Raw genomic sequence first — 26770 nt, 5'->3', positions numbered from 1 at the left:
AATTTATGATCGAATTCCCATGAAAGTAGACCATTTAGACGTATCTCTGTCAAACGGAACTATGTGCATTATGACGTGAGTCTTGTTATGCATATATTCTTATGGGTCTCAGGGTTCATGTCTTAATGCACGTAGTTCCGTTTGACAGAAATACGTCCATTTGATGATTGTTGGTATTTATGCAATAGGTATTCTTCTTTGATCAAAATTGAATGGCCCGTCCAATTTTGTTCAAAGTCTTCCTTAAACCATATCTTTCCGCAAGAAACGTATCTACCAAGTTTTCTTTCGAAAATGGACAAATGAATCTCGATCTAAAGGTTCCGATGGAAATGATGATTTTTTAACTTAGAATCCCAGGAAGATCCGCTCGCGATCTCTTCACTCTTTTTCTTCTCCGACGAGCGAGCGCGCCTTGATCATAACTGGAATGATACTCTAACGATAATAAAACGATATACGATAATAAAACGATATACATAATAACGATATATACGATAATAAAACGATAATAAACGGAACCAACATTGCCCGCACGGAAGAAAAAACTTCGTGCATGGGACCCGAAGTTGAGGTCATATAGATCCCTGAAGTTTTCTGATCACGCATCCGAGAACTTGAGGTTGAGCTGCCGAAGCTCGGGTCAGACGTCGAGGCACTTCGGTATGTACCGGAGCACTTCAGACGTGTGACCCGAACCCTTCGGTACACATCGAAGTACTCCAGATGTCTGACCCGAACTTCGGCTGCTGGACTTCAAGTTTTTAGACACGTGATCCGAAAACTTCATATGACCATATGATCATATGACCTCAACTTAGGGTCCCACGCACCAAGTTTCTTTCTCCGTGCGCGGAGTTGAACCTTGCGCTATGTCTAAGAAATTAATAATGTTGACAGTTTTTTGTTACTCTCTTGAAAAATCGTGTTTTCCAAGAGGCGCATTTCTGCAATTTCGCCATCGAAATGCGCTCGTATTCTTTTTATAAGCTATTTAATCGATTCATATCGATGGTGACACTACAGAATTGCGTATCTAGGTTTCCGGAGTTGCAGACTTCCTATCTGATTTCATTTCCTACGTGGGAAATCACTGAAAATCATCTCTTGAAAACTTCGGTAAATTTTATTCTCTGTGTGACGAATATTCTGTGAAAATTTCAAGCCATAATGTTGATTGGGTCTCTTTTTCAAATTAAAATATGAGCGGAAATTTTGAAACACTGCAACCGAGTTGCGCATTTTTACAGTTTTGCCCTCGATATTTGCTAAAATTATTGTATTTTGTGTTGTGTTACAGCTATCAATGCTTATGGATACAGAAAGAGGAAAGCAGAGAAGGACGCAAAATCAAAAAAGAAGTAATCACTTTACCTGCACCAATCCAATCATTCCAGATGCATCTTAAGAAGTCAACGAAAATCACTTCTCATTTGGAGGAAAGACGAAGAATCTAATTCTTAAATATCATCACAAAGCGAACGTTCCTGTGATTTTTAATTCAAGTTTTTCTTTACTTACTGTAGGTACTTTTTTTCTTTCTTTCTTTCTCTTCTTTCTTTTATTTAAGTTATGAATTCGAAATATGATGTTCGTACGTTTATTAAGAATGTATAAGTTTTGTATGTTTATATTCTTTTATTTTAGTTAGTCAATTACGTAAGTAGGCGACTGCTTGCCGCAGTTTTATTCCTCGTCCATTCCATCACTTGTTTCTCGATTTCTTAAATGTATAGTATGTTTGCGTTCTTTTTGCATGCTTACCTAACGACTTAAAACTCAGTTTCCTTTAAGTTATCAAGTTTTGCGTTTTTTATTTCTTTTTTTTATTTTTGTAACTTATTATTCTTTTTTTAATTCAAAAGAGATAAAAACATTTATGCTTGCCTCTCTTTATAATTGTTTTACTCGAGAAGACAAAGCTACATGAGAATCTAGCTAAGATATTTTTGACATCAACGTGAGGTCTTCCAACTTTTGAAATCGGGAAGATATTATTTTTAGGTCTAAGTTTAAAAGCAATACTTTTTCAAGGAATTTGGCTGGTGATATGTATTTCTTTACCATTTTATAAATATATGTAGACTCCTTTAAAATTAATCGAATTATGTCTTCCACTGTAACCTGGAAAACAATTGTTCCAGTAAAATGAAACTCTGCCTTGTGATTTTCGGATATTATTCCTCCTTTTGAAAAATATAAAAAAATAAAAAAAACTTTAAGAGTGAATAAATAATATTTTGTCTGTGATTTGATGTCTATAAACACGGAGATCACTTTTTATCTTGTACAAAACTCATCACTGAAATTTTTCTCAATGTTATTAATCAGAAACTTAAAAAAGTATGCAATTTTTTTTTTTTTTTTTTTACTTTTTGATCGATCGAATAATATTGTTACCATAAATTACGGTTTGAAACGCCAGACTTTCTACCCATGAGTTTTTAAATGTGATCTGATTCTAATATCAAAATTTATATTATATTATATACTTTCTATTTTCCACTCCATCTACACCTGTTATCCTTACTATAATATCTCTGAGACGTATCAACACTCATTTTTGGCTCACATCAGTATTCAAAGAATTCCCAAAATGAGATGGGAAAGGAGGCAAAATGAATGATAGATCAAATCATTCTGAAGGACCACCATCGTCTCCAACACAAACTTCCGGCGTAGAAAATGAATTTATTTAAATGCTTATTTATTTATTTATCTATTTATTGATGTTTTTCGCTTCCAAGAAGTTTTTTGTGAAAAATGTTACGATTTTGAAGATTATAAAACTGACTTCCCATGAATAATAGCTCAAAAATGTGCCTCAGATTCAAAATGTATTTATTTTAATAAAGAAATTTAATTGTTTTTTATTCATCTTGATCAAATTTTTCATTTTCATCCTCTTTTCCTTATTTTATATCTCCGTCCGAGAGTTGATATTGAGCAAAACGAAAGTAATTGTCCCTAGGAAAGAAAATAATATAATTAATTAAACAAATTTACTTTCAACATCGCAATATCAGTGTAGTAATGAGATAATTATTATAATGGTACTTGAATGAAATTATTGAACTACACACGTAAAGCTACATCTTTGGGTTGCCTCCTGAGAAGCCTAAAGCCCCTTTCCATTCAAGATTTTTTAGGCTTAGTTAAACATTTGTCTCTAGTCCAGCACCGAAGCAGATATAAAGTTGTCTCGCTTATTTTTTCATGTATCTTTTTCATCAACTTTAATCCACCGATGATGGCTCAGTAAACAGTCAAAACCTTCTGAGTTTTTTTTTTTTTTTTTTTTTTTTTTTTTTTTTTTTTTTTTTTTTTTTTTTAACCCTAGTCTGCCTGAGTGGAGTCAGATTGACCCCACGGGAGTTTCAACTCTTTGCCATTTCTCGTGGTATGCAGGAAATTTTTTGTCCTTCACAAATAGCTCTACAAAAACATCTAAGAACACGATTTTGAAGGGGGGAAAAAAAAAAAAAAAAAATGTGCATGAGAGATCAAAAAATTCACGAGGACCCCTAGAAAGCCTGAGCGGGGTCAGATATCCTTATAACATATATTTTACCATTTAGCATCACAGAAGCTTACTTTGAAGGTGTATTCATTTTTCTCTTTTTAATTTTTTTCAGAAACTTATAAAACAAGCAAAATTTTTCAGATTTTTTTCGTTTTCAGTATTTAGTAGCCCTATTATTTTTTTTTTCATGCTGAGAACAACATGGCAACATGTGTATGATAAAATGGTTACATACCCTGCGCCGTGTTTTTTAAAACTTAGATATGCTTTATGGTTAAGGCCTGTTAGGTTAGTGCACTGATATTAACTAAAAACATGAAAAAAACATAGCTAACTAATTGATTTTCAGCTGGGGTCAAATTGACCCCGCTTAGGCTTTCTCGTTGGTTCAGAGGCTCAGGCAGACTAGGGTTAACATGTTAGCCCTGCTTTCATTTTTCTTAAACCTCGATGAAAAATAATCAGACATCAATCGGTGAAAACAGGAGACAGATTTCATGTTATTATAATGATGAGCTGTAACTTTTTAAACCTATGCAAACATTATTGCAAGCCCTCTTCAAAATTCGCTCGGACCCATAATATCCTCTCTGAAGAAACGTAGTTTCTGACACGGCGCACAGTGGATCGTGTCAATAGGAGAGGTCAGACAAAATTTGGAAACTTTAAACGTTTAGCACTCCGTTTGTAAAAAAAAAAAACTTTGGGGGTTTAAAAGTGGTTTCATTGGTTCCCTCGTGAAATTTTCCTATAGAAACACCCCTTAAAATTTAAAATGTGACAAAATAAGCATCCAAATTTGCAGTTCTAGTCAAAAATTTGAAGTCCGACCTCTCTAATTGACTCAATCCACTGTGCGGCGAAACGTACTCTTTTTCATTGGAGAAAAACCACGAGTAGAGAGCGCCCTTAATGTCATGCTGTAGAACAATGTTCAAGTCAAGAGAATAATGGAGTGGATCCTTTTGCACGCCACGGTATTTGAGATTTTAGAACTTGATGCTCCAAAAAAATTTCCTAGTAACAAGATTGTTCACTTCTTTTCTCTGAAGTGAGCTCTCAAGCTCAGAATAAGATCTCGAAATTGAGGCTGTGAATGCTGTGATGGAGCCGTGCCGCTTTGATAAAGAAAAAGGTAGCGCCTTCATTTTGTGTCCATACAACACTGACTACGGCATGATGCACGAATAGTTGCATAGACCAAGGCGTCGCGGCGTATCTTGTTCAAGGATATTCCAGTTTCATATCTGCGTTCATCACATCTGGCCATCAGAGGCGGCCATCTGGTGAAAACTATCTAAATCATTGGGTAGCTAATCTAGGGATACAATCTAGGATCCGTTGGGAATATTTCAGACTGTTTCAATGAGAGAAGCCTAAGTAAGTGATGAGGGAAGTTTGTTGGAATTTTTCCGGATATTCACTCTTTCAAAACCAGATAATATTGTAGAATTTTAAACAACTACGCTCTTTGGGTCCATTAGGAGCTTCAGGGTTTTTTTCAGAGAAATTAAAGCAGTGGCAGCATCGTTTCCCACGCGAAAGTTTACATGGGACAAGCTCTAAAATTGCGAACCCCCTGGAATGCAAAACCTCAACTCTGTTTTTCTTCAAATGCACAGGAAAAACTGGAAGTCTTGAATCGTCGCAATTGAGATGCCCCCCTCCTCTTCAATTTTCACGATCGTTACAAATCGTTGAAAGGAGATGACCTTGTCCTTGCAGCCAGGAGTACCAGGATTCGTGTAAAGGGGCGTCTATTCCTGTAAAAAAGTCAATCACGATTATGCGAAGTTCCTTTCTCTTCCTTGAACTTTCCAGTAATATTTGAAAATTGCGCCCGTGCGATGTCTTAATGAGGCATGTGTATGTATTTCCACAATTTCCTCATTATTTTCCGACATATTTTCCTTTCCTCTTGATATCAAATGTACTTTGCTATCGTTTTCGTCCCGTAGTTTTTCTGCCCATGTAATTTAGCACAGGTTCAGCTTGAATACACCGACCTTTTTTTCGATGCACATTACGTTAAAATAAAAATGAAAGAGATTGGGTTGATGCAAAAGGAGAAAAAACAAGAAGATGAGAGTGACACCGAACTATATTGATGGCAAAAGTCAACAAATGTGTGTGTCTCCGCTTGTGTGAAAAAACTAATCAATAGTTTTTTCTTTAAATTGTCAGCGAACTATTTAATTTATTCAAAAATATCCACAAAAAATGTCAACGAAATGTTTTCGTTACTTCTTTGAAAAGAAACGCCGATCGGAGATTTCGAAACTCTTAAACGAAAACACACATTGTTTTAGCTCTCAGCCATAGAAATTGGATGGAGAGGGATGTGACAAAACCCATAACAAAAATTACCACCATTGTTACCTGCCATTTGTTTATTTTTAATCCTCGTATAAAAACCACCCATTTGCTACATACAATTCTAGCAGGAGCGCACTTTAGCTATGCATTCACCACTGCAAAAATGTCAAAACAAATCGACAAGGCCAGCGTGCATGAAGGGTATCTCGATTTTAATCTTCCGTCGCATTCTTAAGGCGCAATGATACAACTATTCGAACTCTCCGGAATGCGTGAGGTATCACGCCGCAGTTGAAGGCGTTTTGAAAACAGCCAAGTTCCGATATCCGGATAATCCTTTTGCATAGTTCATATTATTTTGTTTTATTTTGTACCACTTGTTTATTTTTAATCCTCGTATAAAAACCACCCATTTGCTACATACAATTCTAGCTGGAGCGCACTTTAGCTATGCAATCTCCACTGCAAAAATTTCAAAAGAAATCGACAAGGTCAGCGTGCGTAGGCCAGCAGCGAGGTATCTCCATTTTAATCTTCCGTCGCATTCTTAAGGCGCAATGATACAACTATTCGAACTCTCCGGAATGCGTGAGGTATCACGCCGCAGTTGAAGGCGTTTTGAAAACAGCCAAGTTCCGATATCCGGATAATCCTTTTGCATAGTTCATATTGGCAACTTTGGTAGTGACAATTACAAAATATATATAAGTCAAAGATGTCATTCAAATCCACCCACATGGACCTCGCCAAAAATTAAAAAAAATTAGCAGTGATATGAGCTATCAGTTGTTCGAAAGCCAAAGTGCAAAATCACGTAGCTCCGTTTGCGACGTTGCAGACTGCCTATCATACTTTATTGTTTCTTGGAAAACTATTCAACATAATTGTATGATAACTTCTTTGATTTTTCTTCTCACTCAGTAAAATAATCTGTGTAGATCCTCAGCTATGAGTTTGGTTGGAAAAAAATAATTGCAGTTAGGCGAGTCAGCACTTAAATCCCAAGGGGCTCAACGGATTGTGACTCATAATGTTGAATTTTCTTCTTTCCTCAGAAAAGTGTTTTAAAATGTTAAGTAACTCTTTGTGAAGATATTTTGGAGGACTGTATCTTACCAAACTGCGAGAAGGAATGCTCCACGAGAGATTCCAGCTATTTTTGAGGGATTTTTCCATCAATAATATTTTGCTCACCGTTCACCAATCAAATTTTTTTTGGCTCGTAAATTCATGTTCAGAGTTGGAAGTAATCCCGCAGTACTTTGGTATACTTTCTAAACCAAATATTTTAAATCAAATCTTAGCGGAACAGCACGTATAGTGTTTCAGGTCACATAACATTCTCTGATGTTGAACTTTTTGTCTAAAAATGTAACAGGCTATGGAACTAAAGTTTCTGGGGGTGGTTTCACGATAACTGGAATAGTTTTGTCGCCGTAACGGACAACACATTTTTCGGTCATATTTTTAGTAGTAATGATAATCACTAGAATTTTTTCGCATTCATCTTCAAAGAGTTACGTGTTATAACGTTGTCTAATGATTTATTCCTCTAAATCTCAATTAATATTATGTAAATTCCGAAAATGTGCTGTCTGTTACACGGTAAAAAGTCAGCGTAACAGACAGCACATTTTCGGTCATTTATAAATTGAAATTGAAAAGTAGAGCGATAAATCATTGAAAAGCGTTATAACACGTAAACCTGTGTAGATTACTGCAAGAAAATTCGTGTGATTATCATTACTACTGAAAACATGACTGAAAAATGTGTTGTCCGTAACGGCGACAAAACTATTCCAGTTATCGTGAAACCACCCCTGGGAACTTTCCTAGATTGTTAATTCTATCATGAGAAAAGCTCGAGGTAGAACGTTACTTTTCTTTAAATTTCAAAGAATAAAACATAGAAGGGATTTAGGTGACATATAGACTGATTTCAGTTGAATCCATCTAGTTAAGTATGTATAGATTTGTTTCAAGAGTGGGAATTTGATTTCATAAATTTTTGCAAAAAGTAAATAAACTTCGAGTAAGTTTCTTCAAATTTATTTAATTACATTGCGTACGTAGGTTCTTATTCTAAAATGTGTAGGTCTTAAAATATTTATCAGGTACTTATTCATAAGAAGACAGGTGATAGGTAGGTATTTGACAGCTTTACCGTATTATCTACTAAAAATAATCGCACATTGTGCATTTTTTAAAGGATGCCTTCAAATTAAGACAAGGAAGGGTCCACGCGCAAGGGGTGGAACATGTAATATTTTAAAAATATCTGTTCAATTTTTCTTTTTCACAATGGTCTATTTGCCCCACGTCGAGGTCGAGGTTAATAAAACTCCTACATTGATGGATTTATTTAAGCTCATCCAAATTGTATTTCCGATGAAAGCCAATAATTTTAAAATTCATTATTTTTATCATATCATTTACGTGTTCTACGTATAGGTCGTTGCAGAAAAACGTACTTAAAGTTCCAAAAGTGGTCACATAAAATATTCTTTGGTGTAAAAATGGTGAATTAACTTTGCCATTTTGACTTTTCTAAGTGAATTTAAACTTCAATTTCCTATTTTAGAGGGTTTTCGCACGAATGTTACCTAATTATATGGACTGGTTACGTATTTTCATTCACCTGCACCCGATGATTGTGGAAAATGAAGGTTTTCATATTTTAGGCATCAAGGTGTTTTTGAAATTTTTTTAAAGGATATGAAATACTAAATTGAAATGATGCTAGCAATAAATCAAAGGATTTACTTATTTTGAAACTATTCATCATATTTGTAGATTTGATATCGCCCTCATCGTCAGTCAATAATACTTTAAAATCTCATTTTTTTCTACTCGAAAAAAACCACGAAATTCGCCTCTGATCATGTCATGCTCAGTTAAAAAATATTCAAAATAAATTACAAACCCTTAGGTACGCAAAACCATAAAAAAGCAAACACTGTATTCAAGCCTTTGAATGCGAACTGATGCTCAGAATGGTAGTAGTAGTAGTAAAAAATGTATGAACTAATGTATAAAAAATGTGCGTGTTTTTTCTTTGATATCTTAGAGTGGCTGAAACGGGACTAGGTCCTGCTCTATTACCTTTATGCTATGGGGCACAGGTACATATTATTGAGATTTATTTACGTAAGTGACAAAAATATGTCTAATAATAGCGCCCCCAAAAATGAGGCTGCACTCACTATGCATCTTCACCATTTTACTTCCTTGAAAATTGTTTCAAATAGTTTGATCGAAACCTTTGCAGTCTTTTAAGGAAAAATCATTCTTAAAATTTAGAAAATCTTTTGGTAACAATGACAGGTTATGGTGATTACTTAGTTCGTTTTAATCACTTGACTCTCCGCAGTAATGTTGTTGTTGGTACTATTTGCTTTGCCTTTCTTGTCTCGAGGTTTGTATCCATAGCTAGTCGTTTCTGCAACAAATGAAATTTAAAACAATTATATTACTTTTATGCACAGAAAAGAGAACAAACTGATAATCTCAGTTCCTACTGAAGGTAAAAATATAGGGTCTCAAAGTACTTTATTACTTTGACTCGTCGTCACAAGCTTCAGCCATAATCGACTTACGATAATATAGAGCTAACTCAATGTGCGTTTATAATCTTAATTCTTCTTCATGGCTGGTTTAGCCGTTTAAAGAGATCAACAAACCAAACCTCAGTCGTGTAAAAAATTATTTTTTTCCCGCTAAATTAGGCCACTACAGGTCTTTACATGTCTTCAGGACTCTTTTCAGGTCTTTCTTTACCACGAGGATTTACAAATTGATCATAATCAAGGAGAGAGTAATAGAGTCTTCCTACACACTTAAAAATGTCCGTGTGTAGTGTTAATCTGTGTTTTTGTGTTATTTTTTTCTTGTGTCAGATCAATACAAAGGAGTTGGTTGCTCAACACAACTTTGTGTTAAATCGATCTGAACCGTAGGTTACTATGAGACATTGGGGCATGAAAAAAGTGGCCTGCGGAACTTATATTCTCTTGTCTTCCGCCCCAAATTCAGACATTGCGACTTACGAATGGCTAGCGCACTGCATTATCACTGTTGCTAATTTTGATGGCCGAGGCCTAATTTTTAACGAGGTCGCAGATTATCGACACAAAAATTTGCTCGATTTGACACAGGGAACAATAACACTTACAAAAATTAACTAACAGCTTGTATTACTTTGTGTCTTAATTCCTATATTAACACAACATTTTGGTTACTTCGTTTTATTGTGTACTTAGTACAACACGAGTATAGAGACCGTGGACCCCATTTCTAGATGTACTTAAAAGTAACTGAAAATATTATTACGTTTGCATTATGATGTCGGGGATACTTCATTCAACTGCATGAGCAAACGTATTCAGTAAGTTTAAAAACCAATTTTGTAAAAAATATTCCTTCTTGACATTAACTTCTAATATGGAACAGTCGGTACCGAATTCAGCTGGCGGTGATATTCAAATGTCGGCAACAATCCCTATCCACTCAAAGTCACCTCTTGTTTTCGATCCTGATGAGTCTGAAAATGTTTTGTTTCAACATTTCCGACTTTGAAATGCCGGCCGCTCGAAGCTCTCGAGGGTTGCGGATCGTGTGACCATATCTGATCTGGCTTTTTTTCCACCGTCACGCCGAGGTAATTTGAACTCATCTAATTTATGATAAAGATCAGTTTCCTTGAAAATCTTGCTAGAATTGAAGGAGACTCAACCTCTGCGATACGAATCGTTACATTAAGCCCTTATGTTTTAAAATAGGAGCAAATGATTTAATCTGTGATGCGAATAATTGGCAGTAAACTTGATTGCCCCCTATTAAGTCGAAATAGGACGCTTCATTTTCTCCGTAATTCAAGGTCCTTTTATTGCAGCCGGTGCAGTCTAAAGCGTGACTCATTTTGATGAATTGAACCGAGAAAATTTAAAAACAAAACAATTTGAAAACAAACATTATAGACATTTTTCACATTTTGTCAACATTTAGAGGTTTCGACGGATTTTCAAAATCTTGCCAAATGTTTAACTAAAAAAAACTCCGCTCGATGAAAAATGTTAAAGGAATATTCAAAGATGTTTTTTGAAATGGACGTATTTCTGCCCAACGGAACTATGTGTAGTAAGCCACGAGCCCTGAGACCCATTAGAATGTTTGCATAACAGGGCTCACGTCATAATGCGCATAGTTCCGTTTGGCAGAAATACGTCCAAATGTTCGCGTACGGCGATAATACCACGTGCTTTTTGTTACTTTATAAGTCCGATAGGGACCTCAATTCCCCCCATCATCCTCTAGTCTTTTGAGAGGATGAAAATTTAAATGTTTCAATGGACCATTAGACAAGGTACGAATTTAAGCATTCTGCCACATGTGTCTTAACCAGAATTGCACGTCGAATACGATTCGCACAACGAAGACTAATGAAAACAAACTCCAAACGAAGATATTAACGTTTTTATTTCACATTGGTCACGAGGAATTTGAACTGCCCGCTCACAAGAAACTCAAAGCTCTACGTGAGTCAAATTGCGCACTACAACGGTTACAGCAAGCTTCTCAATCTAGTAATGTTCATTTCCCACCATGTGTTGTTCAAAATATAAGCAATTTGCTATAGCTGAGCCAAAGCGTCAAGATTGAGTTTGCCAGATTTTTATATCGCAGAGACTGTCATGGTAACGTTTAGCGCGCAATGTGAATCACGTAGAGCGTTGAGTTTTCATGAGCGGGTGGTATGAATTCACGCATCAAGAATCATTAAATATCTTTGTAAGGAGTTGATTTCGGTAATTTTTGCTGTCCGCATCGTGTTTTAAGTGAAATTTTGGTTAAGAAACATGTATCAGAATGCTGAAATTCGTACCTTGTCTAGTGGTCCATCTTGTAGGTTTTTACTGGGCAACACCCCGCAAGAGTTGGAGGATCCGTCAGCGAGAGTTCAATAGCTGTACTCGAAGCCGTAGTCGTAGATCTGTAGTCGGTTTTTAAGGGCTCCCGTCCGTAGAGGACTCCATGTGGTTGACACTGTGTTTAATGGAGGATTACCCAAGCCTTAAACATCAAGGGCGTGGCGTGAATTATCGACTATCGATATTTCTCTATTTGAAACTACGGTGAAGAATCGATTATTAAGGTGTTCGCTGCGGACACCCTGGTCATCGATCCTTATCTATAGGTTTGAATGAAAGATCTATCGATTTATCGCAAAGCACGCCACGCCACTGTGAACATCACATCATATACACAATTTCTGCAAATCTCGAGTGAAATCTCGTATCATAACTCTGGAGATAGATATTTCCAGAGGATCACAATGATTTGCCACCGCAAAAAGTAAAAATACAAAAGAAAAACTTCTAAAATTTCGAAAACTTTAAGGTAGGTACGAACCTACCTTAAATTTAACAAAACTGGCGCATATTATCTTTTTTTGTAGCATGTATTTTTGTAGAGGGAAATCATTATTCAATTCCTTGTAACGATTCATTCTAGCGTTACAATAATGAATTTTATTATTTTTACTCGAGGTTTGCAAAAATTGTCTGTTTTATGATGCTGTGTTCAAGGCTTCCTCCAACCTCCCTTAATCACAGTCTCAACCACAATTGATCTCCTACGGAAAGTAATAGTCAAATTCAGTATCGTATCTGGAAAAATATTCTTACAAGGAATTGAATGATTCACCCCAATAAGGAGACACATTATAAGAGAAAATAATATTCGAGTTTTGTGAAATTTGAGGTAGGTTTGTGCCTACCGTGAAGTTTGTAAAAAAGCAATTTTTTTTCTTATCTTTTGTACTTCTTTGGCAAATCTTCTGGTGTTAAAGGCTCGCTAAATCCCTCATAAATCAAAGTGTTAACCATGCAGGGCTTCCTAAGGAAAGGAGATAATTGAGGAATAACGACTATTAATACGGCTCTCCTGTCTGCTGAAGAGAAACTCCGTGTGAGCATTCGAATGTTGCAAATTGTCTTTCAAAAATATTTATTTCTGCAAAACGGTATGAATATTTTTCTTTAAAGTTTCAGACACTTCAGATCAAATGGACATATTTCTGTTAAACGGAACTAAGCGCCTGCAAATTGTGTTCCATTTGAGGATTATCGAATCCCGCATAGCGCGTTCTGTCAAACGGAAGTAAGCGCCATGGAAAAGCATTGCTAGTATAGGACGGAACGAGCATCGCTCTCCGCAACACCCGCCGATCCAATCCCCCCTCTCCCTTCCTCCCCCTATGGCGCGTATTTCCCTTTGACAGAAATTCGTCCAAATTACAAACAAAATCCAATGAGAAATCGAATGAAAAATATACATGATTATTCCAGAAAATTGATGATTTGTGGAAGGAGAGTTGGCAAGGCCCGGAGGTTCATACGTCGTTCTTGCTCAGCATGGGAGTCTTGGAGTTGGGTCCGTGGAGTGAAGCTGCGTGCCACCACGGTGCGACGCGACGCGACGCTGCTAGACGGGCGTGCGCGGGTTATTTCGTCAGCGGGGTCGACCAGGTGCCCTAGCGCCGCATCGGCCAAGGACGCCGCGCGCCGCGGCGCAGCATCCAGCTGGCCGTGGGCCCGACGCTGACCGCTATGCCCCTGCCCCCCCCCCCCCTGGACCCCCCTCGTCTTAGTCGCGGGCCCTTTGCCCATGCGAAGCGGGTCCCGATGGACCGCCGCCGATCGATGACGCAATCGCTGAGCCTTCCATTGATAGGTTACCGCGAGAGCTTCTCGGTTCATCGGGTGGATCTACCCATGGGTGGAACCGAAATGAATTAGGGCCTCCGGACTGATTACTGAAATCGATAGGCAATTAGCTATTGACAAAGAGGAAATGGAAGGGATGCTATCGGTGGGAGCGGGTGGCTCCAATAGACAAAGGGAGGTAAGTAATAGACTAACTATCGACAACCCTCGAGCGACCCCATAATTAGTCCATCGTTTTCCCCCTTAGTCTATAACAGCCACCCGTTCCAACCAATACGGTCACTCCATCATCTCTTTGTCTGTAGCTTCATCTATAAATTTCAATAATCAGCCTGGAGGTACCGTCAGAAAATGTGAAGAATTTATTGAAATACGCGCAAGAGAGTTCAGTCATTTCTGAAATTGTATTTCAATCAATTTTCCGACGAGAACAGCTGATAGGGTTCTTGGCAGATCCAGCTCAAAGCATTGATTAGTTGAGCTTTATAGAGCTAAAATAATTTCTGTATTGATAAAAAAGAGATCCGCAGTTAAAGCTATAAAAGAAAAACGCCTCTGATCGGCCTGATATGAGGCAACGACCCACGGTCTCCATCTCCTTCATATGGCCGTCGTAAGATTCAAATCACCGGTTTATGTGAAGTAACTTTTAATCAACTCACGTTGGTAGAGCCATTCATATTTGCTGAGGAGTGCCCACAGTTCGAGACCTTTATCTAAATCTATATCACATAATCCGCCGTATTGGACCGGCAAACACTTCGCATCCACGTGAGACAGGATTGAACTTCGGTCAGAGCCGTGAAAGTGAATCTGAAAGCGAAAATATGAAAACAATTGTCATTTATCGTTTAGGTATCCTAAACTTACTTAATTTGCTGATTTGTCACGAAAATGATCAATGAAGGCCATGCCTTCGGCTAGAATTTCCGATTTAATCTTCTATATCTATAAAATTGTGTAAGTAGGTAACAAGATGGTTTACCAGTTTCAAGGGTGAACTGGCCCAGGGGGATAGGGGCTAACCCCCTGAATTTAGGTCAAATGTAAAGCTTTTTGGCAGGATTTAGGAGCCTCATCAGGCAATTCTTTCTCTAACGACATCTTTTAAACCTCTCCTCCACCCATAATCCAGGAATGGTCAACAATCTCTTTTTGGCGAGACATGCCCCCGGAAAACCTTAAACCATTCCGCCTAGGACCAATTATGTGACCACAGCGAGATTTTAAAATCTAAAAAAGTTCTTAAAGTTGAGGCTTGCACCACTGCCCTTCAGAGGAGTAAATCTCCATTCTCACAATCAAACTCCTAGTGTAGAGATAGGGTTGAATTAATACATTAGCAGGGCTACCACTGGCTCCAGGACATTTCGTCAACGATTTTTTGTCCGCGCACCTGTTTTGTCCAGTAGTTTACGTCCACGCGTAAAATAAGCAACTGTGACTTGGTCCAAGCATTATATTTTAGTCCGTATGTAAAATCATATTATTGAGACTATCGAAATGAAAAAATTGAGAGAGAAGGAGGTGTTGTTATGGTGACTAATTTTTTAAATGAAGTGTTACTTTCTCCTTTTAATTCATCTTTTCAAATTGTCATTGGTGAAAACTTTGGTTTTATTTCTATCCTTAATATTTTTGATTTGAAGTATACCTTATATACACCTTTTTTCAATGAAAATATTACTTCATTTTAAAAACATTTTCATTTTTAAAACGTGGCAAGCACTTTCTAAGAGATGGGATCAATATTAATATCATTTAGCCGCAGTGGCGTTGAAAGAAACTGTACAAAAATGAATAAAAGAGGAAAAAAAAACCAGAATCAATCATTGGTATTTTTAAATCGTCCTTTTAGAGTAAAATGCGTCCAATTTTAAGCGTTTGGTTACGAGTGCACTACGCTGCAGCACAGTAAAAGCACAGAATATAAAAGAAAAAATTGAAGTGCTTTGTAAGTCATTTGACACGGAACCACCTGAATATTTACAAAACACACATTATATTTTCCTTTACATATTTTTTCCATCGATTTAAATGAGAATATTCCACGCAGAGTGAGCATACATTTCAAAATCACGAGTTGAAAAATGCTGACTCCGCGAGTTTAAATATTAGAGCCGAACACAGAGCGAAGCTGCCTACAAACCTAAGTGGATACTTCACGCATTGCGCAATGCTTGAAGTATCCACTTAGGTTTGTAGGCGCCAATGCACGGTGCGCGTTGACCGCCCTCCCGCCGCGCCGAGCCGCAGCGTGCCACGGCGCCTTAAGCAACTAATTCACAACAGAGGTGTTGCACAGTATCATACGAAATTGAAGGCGCTCCAACAAATTAAGGATGACAGGCATCCTTTAAGAGTACGGAGTTTCCCTCGCAAAATAAATCAAGATACTCCGGCACAAAAAGAGAGCTGTAGTCCAAAAACTCAGTGAGTGATAGCATCCGTATTTAATGACGTTTAGCATAATTATTGAATGTCATTAGAGAAAAGAAGTGATTCGATTTAGGCAGAAACATCCTTGAGTATGCAGTCAAGAAGAATTTATTTTAAATCAATACGAAAGTAGCTGAATGAAAGCGGGTTTCTGTTTGATGTGAGTGACTTTTCTTTTTATGTAAGAATCTTTTCTTAAACAAACATTATTTTCTTTATTCATTCATGAGGAAATTCTCTCGGCGGTAAATTCGAGCTTAGATCTGCTTGAATCAAGTCACTTTTTCCTCTTATGAAGTTCAAAAATCATGCTAAACGTTCTTGAATACAGATACTAGGACTTACATGTATTCACATGTGGACTTATTAACTTAGGGTCTCAATTGGTAAGTGGACCAAAACTTCCCTGCCGAAAAAACGTGTGGACGTATACTACTAGAAAAAACAGTTGCGTGGACAAAAAATCGTTGTCAAAATGTCCTATAACCCTACCACTCTGTGTGGGAGCTAAAAAGGTAAGATAGTAATTTTTAAATCTTCAGCATAGAAAATCTGCTAGTTCAGTATGCCCAATCTTAAAGCTTGCTGAGTAAGGAGGCAGACTCTGTGGTGCCGAGATGCCCTTCCATTACAACCTCAATTTTAAGAGGTTTTCGTTAAAGTGGGAGTAAATTTTAGTGAAACTTAGTTAAACCAACGTGTTCTCCGTATTTGCCATTTGGAATCAATTTATCGTTCGAAAAGTTGTCGCTCCTCTGACGTAAAGGCGTATCTCAATTTCCACTAGAGCCTTTTAATCATTTTAACTTCGTGACTTTCGGGACTTACTATGAAATAAAGATGCGTCCTCACGTCAGAGGGTTGACAAAATAAATAATGCTGGATTTTGCAAAATGTCCCTCTTACTCTGAAATACCTTCCATATTTGAATAGTTATGCATAAAAAAACAGCTAACAGAGAATTCTTCATCGTGAAAAACACTAAAATTAGTTTGGCGCTCCAGCATATTTTGAATTGATGAACACAGAGATAGACGTTTACTGACTTTTAAGTTGAATTTGCTAATAACTTTCAATTCATCGTATTATACGTTTATTTTGAATCAATCCTTTTATTTATCTGTAACGTATCCGCACAACATAACCAGATGGTGACGCACGCACTCAGTACTTAAAGGAAACCGATGAGATACCTGACCGCTTCTTACTTACCCTATTCCGCAGCTTTTCTCCGATGAAAGGTTTGAATACAGAGAAGAGCATATTGAAAATATATGGTTGATTGACAATGTGAATCGCCTTTATCCGGGCAGGCAGACAGTCCTAAAAGAAAGTATTATTGTATTATAAGTATTATGCAAGTATTATTATACAGTATTGTATGGTTGAAAATCAATCGCCAGTCAAAGGATAATTCAAAGCATAAAACCGAAAAATAATTTGAATCGATTTTTTTTCCAGTTATGAAATTTTACAGTTTAGAACAACAGGAAATAAAGTGACTATTCTTCGATGGTTTCTTCAAAGTTCCTGTTTTATTAAGACGCCGTTATTCTTCTCGCTATCAATTAATTTAAGTTATAAAAAACGTACTTTCAAATTTACTCAGTTCCAAGGTGAATTTGACTCTGTAAAATGTCTTCGCGAATTATGTTAAGTTTCAAACTGTTTTCAAAAATTATCGTTGAACAAATCACACCATTGAGAATACACTACCATCAGATTGATTAAACCGAAGTGCATTTATTATGCGGGGACCACTTTATTTTTTAGAAAACTAATAATAATCGATTTTTAAAACCCCCCTGACAATTCAAATTATCTTCTCTATGGATTTGATGATTTGCATCACTGATACTCAGAGTATTCAGCTTATATCCCTATTTATTAGAATCTCAGTTGTATACTTGTTTTTCAGAGCTGCATCTCTTGTTAGGCGTATTTGCAGTCGAAAGCTTCGTATTTTTTGAGTTGACGGTATTGTCCAAAACACGATGGGCAAGTCGTGCGATTTGCCTTACATTGGCGTTTGCTCGTAGCGTATACTCAAAATTGCATTTTTGTTGTCTACATAGAGAATTTGCAGATGTCAGACATTTTGTAAATTTCATCTTTAAAATGATACTGCTAGGAAATTAAACTGAGTACGAGGATATCCTTGGTTTCTAAATTGGACTTTTATTAGAGGAAATATGACAAAATAACCTAATCTGCTAAAGTATATGTGTTCAAATGGAAAATGCCGCCAAATGACGTCATGAGGCGGCAATCACTTTTAAATCTATTTTCCTCCAATTTCCCAGATCAGAAAAAAATATGAAAAATACTGCGAACTTAGCTGATTAAGCACTCTCAGATGAAGCAATACAATTTTTGTGTGCAAATTCTCCATTCGGCGATAGAAGATTTCCTGAAATGATTACCTGGACCCAGTCAAGCGCCATTTTGGCGAATCCAGGCGTGAACTGCCAGATATGTTGAAGTGTGAGCCCTTCGACGTCCACCATCAAACTAGCACCAGAAATCTGCGTTCTCGGTTCCAAGATGGCTGCCTCTATAATGATCATGATCCCACGCATTATCTCGACCAACGAAACGTCCTTTGGTTTCCATTTCCCTGAGTTATGATATGAATTGAAACATTAAAACAAAGAAATTAGAGCAAATCGCTAACCTTAGTCAGCGGGACAACAACCTCAATCCTCTCCACTGAGGGCTGTTTAGTTTCAGTTGACTTTTCTATCGCCGCGTTTAAGTCTCTCGTCGGATTTTTCCCCCGTCGGGAACATTTTTGTTGGCGATTTACATACTCAAGTAGTTGCGTCGGAAAAAGGTATCATTCAATTGCATTTTATAGACTACAGCTGAAACATTTAATAGAACTTGAGCAGTATCTGTAGTTAAAGTTGATCATCGTAACGTTTCAAAAATCGTAAAGCCTGAATGCAATTATCTGTGCTTGAAGGATGTGCGTATTGTATACCCTAAAAATGAAGGCACTCTTGCGTTTTTAGCTCCCGGATCAATGAGTGCAGTAAGTTGCTAATGAGATATTGCTCCAAGCAAGGGCATAAGAGCAAGATAAAATGTTGCGCCGTGCATGGTAAAATTTTAATAATACAAATATGGAGCGTTCATTAAAATTTGATTTTCGCAAATGATTTACCAATGGATGCATTAAAGTCATCTTTGTTTTGCTCAATGAATTGTAACCCAAAGAGATCTTTTTCAGAAGGAATTCGGTCCTTCAAAGCATGTAACATAGGTTTTAATGAAATTCTGTAATATGCAATTTCATAAAAAAGAGATATTTCAGAGGAGTGCCACCATTACGCTAGTTTTAATTTAACTTAAAGGATCATAGTGGATGCTAACTTTTCTAATTATTGTACCTGTATTTTCTCTTTGCTGTGACATCACTGACCAGGAACTATACAGGTTGAAACACAGCGAGCATAATGCAAGCTACTTTAGAGTATTTACGAGTAAATCGATCAACTAATAAATCCATGAACACACGTGATAGAGGTCTCTATGGAGATATCAAGTGATAGATCACTGTTACGTTAATGCATGCGCAGAGGGGGGGGGGGGGATTCTTTTGTTTTTAATCGGCCTATTTCTGAGCCCCGTAACGTTTCGCAAATAGTAGCCCCCGCCCCCTCCTTCTGGCAAACTACTTCATTCATAAGTTATTCGCTCTGTTGTCAAACTGGCAAAGCACCAACCACTAATTGATTGCACACCATGATGATACGTTTACTCACGTGCAAAAATATCAATAATTTCATCGAAACTTAACGTGAATTTTGAATTGTCAAACTGAACAGTTTATGCAAGCAGGAGCATTAAGTAGTCAAAACATAGGACGATTGATGGACAACAGATTTCGGTCAGCGGGAGCAAATTTTCTGGAGAGCTCTTTTTAAAGTTGGGTCAAAAATTCGGTTTTGAAGTTCTCGACCGAAAACAACCTCCAGCGTGAGAAAGAATAAAAAAGCAATTCAATTTGTTTTTTACACCAAAAAATGGTACAGATGTGCAGTGCATTTGTAGTCTATAAACTCGAACTCAAACATGACTAGTTAAAAATTCAAATACACTTTTCTCCAAACTTCTGTGAACTGCAAATTTCAACTCTATTCACTCGCCTGTTTAATATGACTTTTCGGGTGTCTTTGTAGATAGAACATTCTTCCATGCAATGTTACCCGTTCAGGTTTTTAAGCTTTTAGGTAATAATGTTTATCTACTCATTAGCGGTCGCATTCGTGGCTCCTCTGACGTAAAGGCATATCTCTATTTCCACATGAGCCCCAAATAGCATGGAGTTTTATGTACAACGAGGCTCACGTGGAAATCGAGATACACCCTTACGTCGGAGGGGTGAGTATATATGGACGTAATTAAATAAAATTAGAAGTATCTTCTTTGCGATAAGGATATGAATATTTAATAAAGTTTATTAATAAATGGTAAGAAAAGAATTCCGAAATTCGTGGCAGTTGTGCTGCTGCTGCTTTTATCCCTATCTTCCTACGAAGAGTTTTACTCTATGAATAGATAGTCTCTCTCGTTAACAGAGCACTCCTCTAATCTACCTTCACAATCTCAATTTTATAAGCCTTTTTTGGAGATTGGGAGATGAGTCCGCAGAAATCCAGAGGCACCATCACGGCAGTTGTTTGTCTTGCGAAACTTTATATTGGAATAGTAATTTTATGTGACTGTCCAAGGAGAATGGGACCTTTGAACAATCAAGGAATGAAAAGTCGATACACATAGCACCCCAAAGACTCCGAAAGATATGAATGCGAAGTGAAATCGACACCATTAAAGCGTATAATACTCCGCAAAAAGACTTGATTCCGCCCCGTAATAGAGTGAATCACTCTATGAGGGGAATAGATTCCGCTACGCACCAAAATCACTTGGGGCTTTTGGGCGCTACAGTACTGCTCCGCTACAGTACTTCATTCAAACATTTTTAAAAGTGTAAAAGGAGAAAAAATTTCTGTTCACACGGAAAGCTATACTTTTTAGTGCAGGCATTTGAAGTTCACATGTCATGGGAACCAAACCTAGCTCCGTTCAGATAACAGAAGTTAAACTCAGTCATACTTTTTAACTTGTATTCTTTACCAAGCATTTCGGTTATCGAGACTGAAATTCGGCTCTTGAACTGAAAAATTCGGTTACGTCGGCCGAAAATTGAGTAATCCATTAAAACTGAAGTTCTATCCTTGCAATCAAAATTTTCGTTCCCGTGATCATCGGCAAAATTGCGTCGTCCTGGCAACATGGCAACGAGCTCCAGCGGCGCGACTTGTGCAAGGCAAGGCGGCAATCTTTCGCGTTACTTTTCGCCAATTTGAGCGCGGGCCTCCTGTCATGAGCGACGTTTAAAATTCCTTCGCCCCCCCCCCCTCCACGTTTCTTCACCGAGCTTACACGAGGAATGACAGAAGGGACTTGCCCCGTCCAGGGAACAGCTGACTCTATTTGACCAGTCGAGATTGATTGTGGGTCCGCATTGGCTGCCCGTGGCGCGGCGAGGGCTGGCAAGATCCTGCGCAATGACGGGTAATTAGCACTGAGGAGGTGTTAGCCGCAGTGCACTCGTTTCTTTGGAAGCAATGATTGATACGATGCATGGTGATTGGTGGTACTCGAACGAGCCATAAAATCCCGAGCTCCATGGAGCCGCAGGGATTTGCGATTTCAGTTGTTCCCCTTATGTGAAATTACTTGAGAAACAGAATGGTGCCACTAGTTTTCTCGGAGATAAACTCACAATCTCAAAAAAAGCGCTTGAATTGGAATTCAGAGAGGAGAGGATACACTGTCAAAATTCGAGGAGTGAAATTCCGTCCCGGAGTCTATAGGTAGCGCCCAAGAACCCCGCCTAATTCATATGAGTGCGAAGTGAAATTAGCACCATAACAGCGTATGACACCCCGCAAAAATAGTAGATTCTACTCTGTCACAATGGTCCACGCGAGGCAAATCGCGCACTGAACGGTACCATATCAGTCTCTGTGGTATGAAAAGATTGCGATCTCGATTTCGGTGCTTCGGTTTAACTTTTGCACTTTTCAACGCTTTGAGCAACACAGGACGAGAGAGGAACACCGCTCGGTTAAAAATCCCGCCCAAATTCTTGTGATGCGCGATATGACTGCACGTAGCAGTATTGTATATTCAAATTTTCCGTGACCAATGTAAAATGAAAACGTTAATATCTTAGTTAAGGGTTAACCTCAGTAATTTTCGATGCAAGAATCGTGTTCTACGTGGAATTTTGCAAAAAAAGAAAAAACACAGAACTTTCCTAACCTTTCTTGGTCAAATATTTTATGGGGAGAAACGAGGCAACGTTGGAATGCTCATAAGGCTTCAAAATAGCATGGACCTTATGAGCCCCATTATTCGATGCCGCGATTATTCTAAAGTGAGTTCGAATAATCGCGTCAAACACGGTGCGGTCGGCGTCAAACGCATCACAGCGCCTGCAAGACTGTTGGAATACTTCACGCATTGCGCCAAACAGTGCGATCGGCTTGACACGCCTATTAGCGCCTACAAACCTGTTTGAATACTTCTCGCATTGCGCCAAACGCAGTGCACTCGTGAAACTCATATTAGCGCTTACAAGACTGTAGGAATACTTCAGGCTCCTCCGTGAGGAGCAGGGATTCCGCTCCGCATTCGAATCGTTCAGGGTTTTTGGACGCTTCCTAGACTCCGGCGCACGGAATTTCACTCCCAAGTTTTTAACAGCGTAGACTTAGGGTGCGTCAAAAAAATGAAAATTTCAAACGTCATTGTTTGTCGCATAGGGAAGGTGACATTTCAAACTTGCATTTTTTTGCGCACCTGAATGGCCCCTGATAGAAAAGGAAGATGGTCAGCGCGTCGCTGCGACAAATTAAAGGTCGTCGACTATTTAACTCACTGTTCCGGTTGCACGTTGTTCAAGGGGATACTCATCCTCTTCGACTTTTAGACCGATTGTTAATCGATTATTGTATTTTCGATCAATGGGTCATTCCCTTTAACTCTGTGCAACCTCAAAAATGAAAGATCGATGTATAAAATGATTCCTTGGGGTTTTTTTTTTTTTTTTTTTTTTTTTTTTTTTTTTTTTTTTACAACACTCAAGAATATCTAGGCCAATTTGATACCACGATTTAAATGAAAATTGAATTACTTTACCGCCAAGTTGAGCGAGCAGGATTCGTCTACCGTGCTGGTCTCTGTTTGGGTAAACAGTAAGGAGATTATTGCTAAATACGTTCTTGTTCTCACTCGGCACAAGGTTGGAAAAATATTTCGGATGCTTCGTTTTGAGCCGGTACAACTGCTTCATCTGAAAGCCAAAGGAAACAATAGAGAGAGAGGATTCATTTCAAATTTGAGCTGCGAAGGAAGCATTTCATTTTGTTGTCATGTTTAAGACGAACACGGTATGAACATGCCAAATTTTCCTCTCGGAAAATATTCATTTTTAAGGGAAGGTTATAGACATTTTTCCTGGAAATCTTCAAACACTTTAGATAAAATTATGAGCAAAATTCTTTGACAAATTGGGAGGAAACCATGTATTAATTTTTTCGAAAATTTACAATGTCTCTAAGCAGGGGCGGATCCAGAGTGAGTCGGAGGGGGGGGGGGGCATTTGCTGATGTAGAATGGGGAATATAAAGGGGGCGGGTCCGGGTTTTTTATTTTACAAAAATAGGCCCTCCCAGATTGAATGTGAATTTAGCAACTTTAGCATACAATTTGTGCATTATTGAGAGATGAATATTGACGGATATAATACCCATTTCAACGTAATTTTCTTTTATTTTATGAACTGAGTATTTACTTCTGCGGTGCGTTGAGTAACCTCTGGTTTAGTAAACTTTGGTTATATATTTCCGTCTTGAAATCATTTCAGTAAATTTTAAAGAGCACTTTGTTTCTCTTCCTCCCCCCCCCCCCCAATTTCCTCTTTTTTCTTATTTTGGCCCGAGGGAGGGGGGGGGGATGCCACCCCATCTCTAGATCCGCCAAGGAAATTTAGCATCGTTTGGAGGTTCTCACGGCGTTTTTCCTTAGCACGTGAGAATAATCGGATGTATTTATGCTAAAAGGAACTATGTTTCACGCAAACCCTATACTTATAATTCCTTTTAGCGTAAATACGCCCAATTCAAGAACTTAACCAAATCCACAGTTCCAACTGTAGCAATACACTGGGTAGCAGTTGGAATTTTGACTTGCAACATTTCCTTCTTTGAGTCACCTTTCACGAAGAAAATAAAGTAGCACAGGGCAAGTTGAGCACAGCAAATATTATGTTGTTAATTGATACAATCGATCCTGAGTTGTCGGCTGCTTATTAAAAACCCGCGGCGGGACGCGTGGTGGGTCTTGCCCAAGCTGAAATATGGGAGCACTGAGCACTCGGCATATAAAAATGAGGTGAAAAGTTGAGGTTTGCGCTCCGATACGCCTCATCAAGTTGCTTTTGCACAACGCTCAGGCATAGGTTGCCCGATGACTGGTTCTTGAGAGGGCGCAACACCATGGTAGAAAATAATGACAAAGAATACAATATAACAATATGATGGTCATTATAATGGTTATATGGTATAGTTAATAAAATAATGGTTTGAGAAAAGCATCTACCAACATACTTCTATCGTTGCCGCAGCACGCATAGTGCAATAGAAAACAGCCTATCTATTGATAATGAGTCAACAATCGACCTACTGCTTTCAATTGGAGACTTTAACGCATGGGTAGAAAAGTGGACGATGTGTTGGCAAAACACACACACATTTTGTTTTAACAACGTTACTGGTTTTGGTGCCGGTGCAAGAATTAAGTTTGCGACTCTTCCATACCATCTTTGCTCGATTTGTTATGCCTTATTTAAATATTGAAAAAGGGGGAAAACGTATCTCAATTATAAATGACGTCAGGTAATATTTCTGATTTTTCTAGCCCTCTCATCCGCGTCAGGTGCCTCTGAACACTTCCCTTTAGAAAGCACGTCAGGTTCAGTGAAGAACCTCTCTCTATTGGAGAAAATTGCAGAAGACCGGAAACAAAGTTGTAAAATTCCATAAGCTGCGAGCACGTGAATAATTCTTTGAGTTGAATATTAAAACATAAAAAGCATTGAAAACAAAAATTACTGGAGGCAATCCCTCTTTTTATTCTTCTCTGAAATTTTCACTTTCGATACGAAAATTGATTCTGCGTCTTTGTCCGTCTTCTCATAGACTACATTTTCCGACTATGGGAACCATAATAACTGGCTCATCCGTAAAAACACTTATGGGCATAGGAAAATTAATGGTACCTACACACTTTCGAAGCTGAGCCAGAATGTGTTGTTCCTAATTAAAAAATATAGTATAAATGTTTAAGGGGAGAAATCTTGTCTTGAAGGAAACTTTAACACCGATTTTGCTTTAACTTTTGCCTCATTAGGCATTTACCACCGGGAATCTTTACTCCACCAACATCCCCAAGTGCTTTTTGCTGTGCTCATGCTATACTGACGGCCCAAAATATGACTAAAATCTCATAATATTATAAATTCCTTTAATAAAAATGCATTTGTTTCCTCAATTTCGGAATTTTAGAGAATACAAGAATACGAAAACATACAAATAAAAAGTAAAAAAGTCATCTTACTCTTTCGAATGCGTTCTGAGGGTAGAATTTACAAGACCTCAAGAACGCCAACTGCAGTGATTCGTCATCCAAAGGCACGTATAGGTCCGGCTCCGCTGGAACAGATATAAAACATTCACTTAATAGCAGTTGGCAGCTTTTGCGATGTCATCGCATGGAGAAATGATGACGTGAGAAAAACAACGCTGGTGTCTGCAGAGTTGACGCAATAATAAGCAACGGTAAAAAAGACCTCAGACATAAATCACAATACCGCATCTATGAGCTGCAAGTGCAGAAATCATTCGCTGGGTTCTTGATATATGGCTTTTGTTAATCCTAAACGTAGATATTGCTCATCCAATCGCTCTCATTAATAATGTCATTTACGAATTCTAAATAGAAGCGTTAATAAACATTGATTTTGGAATCCAAATCATTTACTTCCTTTGCACAAATCGTGTTCTTTACGTGAAATTTTATGGAGGAAACATGAATCAGTATGTTTGAATTCGTGCTAGATCTATTGGTCTATTGAAGTGCTCCATATCACACGAGCAAGTTTCCGCGATACCACTATTTTAGCTTCGATGTGTTGCTGGGTATCATCGTTATTTGAAGGCGTTTTGAAAAAGGGAAGAAAAAACCTTTGAAATTTATACGGAGGCGTTCTTCCTCATCACAGGAGTGTCGCGGCGTCTCTGTAGTGTCCTTTGTCCCGTGGACGGTAAAAAATATGGAAGAAAGGAAAAAAGATAAAAATGAATAAAGAAAGAGAGGGAGAAAGAAAAAAGGGGAAAAGAAAAAAGTGAACGAAGAAATAATGGAAAAAAGAAAAAATGGATACACGAAAAAAGGAAAAAAGAAAAAAAGAAAATAGAAAAAAGGAAAAAAAGGAAAATAGAAAAAAGGAAAATAGAAAAAAGGAAAAAAAGGAAAATAGAAAAAAGGAAAATAGAAAAAAAGAAGAAAAGGAAAAAAGAAAACAAGTAGCAGTAGTAAAATAATTTTATTTTAAAGCGGTGCTTTAGCATCTAAGGCCATTTACACCTCTAAAGAGGGCAGTAACACAAGGAAAAAATAAAAAATAAAAGAA

At 37.8% G+C, this 26770-nt stretch overlaps 2 protein-coding genes across 5 annotated transcripts in view; one reads left to right on the top strand and one right to left on the bottom strand.

The window, feature by feature from the left end:
* LOC109030904 (alpha-tocopherol transfer protein) overlaps positions 1-2877 on the top strand; it is a 103876-nt gene extending 100999 nt beyond the window's left edge. For all 4 annotated transcript variants that reach the window (XM_019042116.2, XM_019042119.2, XM_019042118.2 and 1 more), the window contains exon 8: positions 1301-2877. In XM_019042116.2, coding sequence (XP_018897661.1) covers positions 1301-1365 — 65 coding nt within the window. In that variant the 3' untranslated portion in view covers positions 1366-2877. The remainder of the gene's footprint in view (positions 1-1300) is intronic.
* A 4995-nt stretch (positions 2878-7872) lies between these two features.
* LOC109030935 (alpha-tocopherol transfer protein-like) overlaps positions 7873-26770 on the bottom strand; it is a 35985-nt gene continuing 17087 nt past the window's right edge. The window contains exons 2-7 of the mRNA XM_019042173.2: positions 25696-25790; positions 23218-23371; positions 18426-18619; positions 17215-17325; positions 14226-14376; positions 7873-9278 (exon numbers count right to left, since the gene is read on the bottom strand). Of these exons, the coding sequence (XP_018897718.2) occupies positions 9178-9278; positions 14226-14376; positions 17215-17325; positions 18426-18619; positions 23218-23371; positions 25696-25790 (806 nt within the window). The 3' untranslated portion in view covers positions 7873-9177. The remainder of the gene's footprint in view (positions 9279-14225; positions 14377-17214; positions 17326-18425; positions 18620-23217; positions 23372-25695; positions 25791-26770) is intronic.

This window comes from Bemisia tabaci, chromosome 5 (genome assembly GCF_918797505.1).
Source record: "Bemisia tabaci chromosome 5, PGI_BMITA_v3".
Lineage (NCBI taxonomy): Eukaryota > Metazoa > Arthropoda > Insecta > Hemiptera > Aleyrodidae > Bemisia > Bemisia tabaci.
This window is presented reverse-complemented; position numbering and strand designations above follow the sequence as displayed.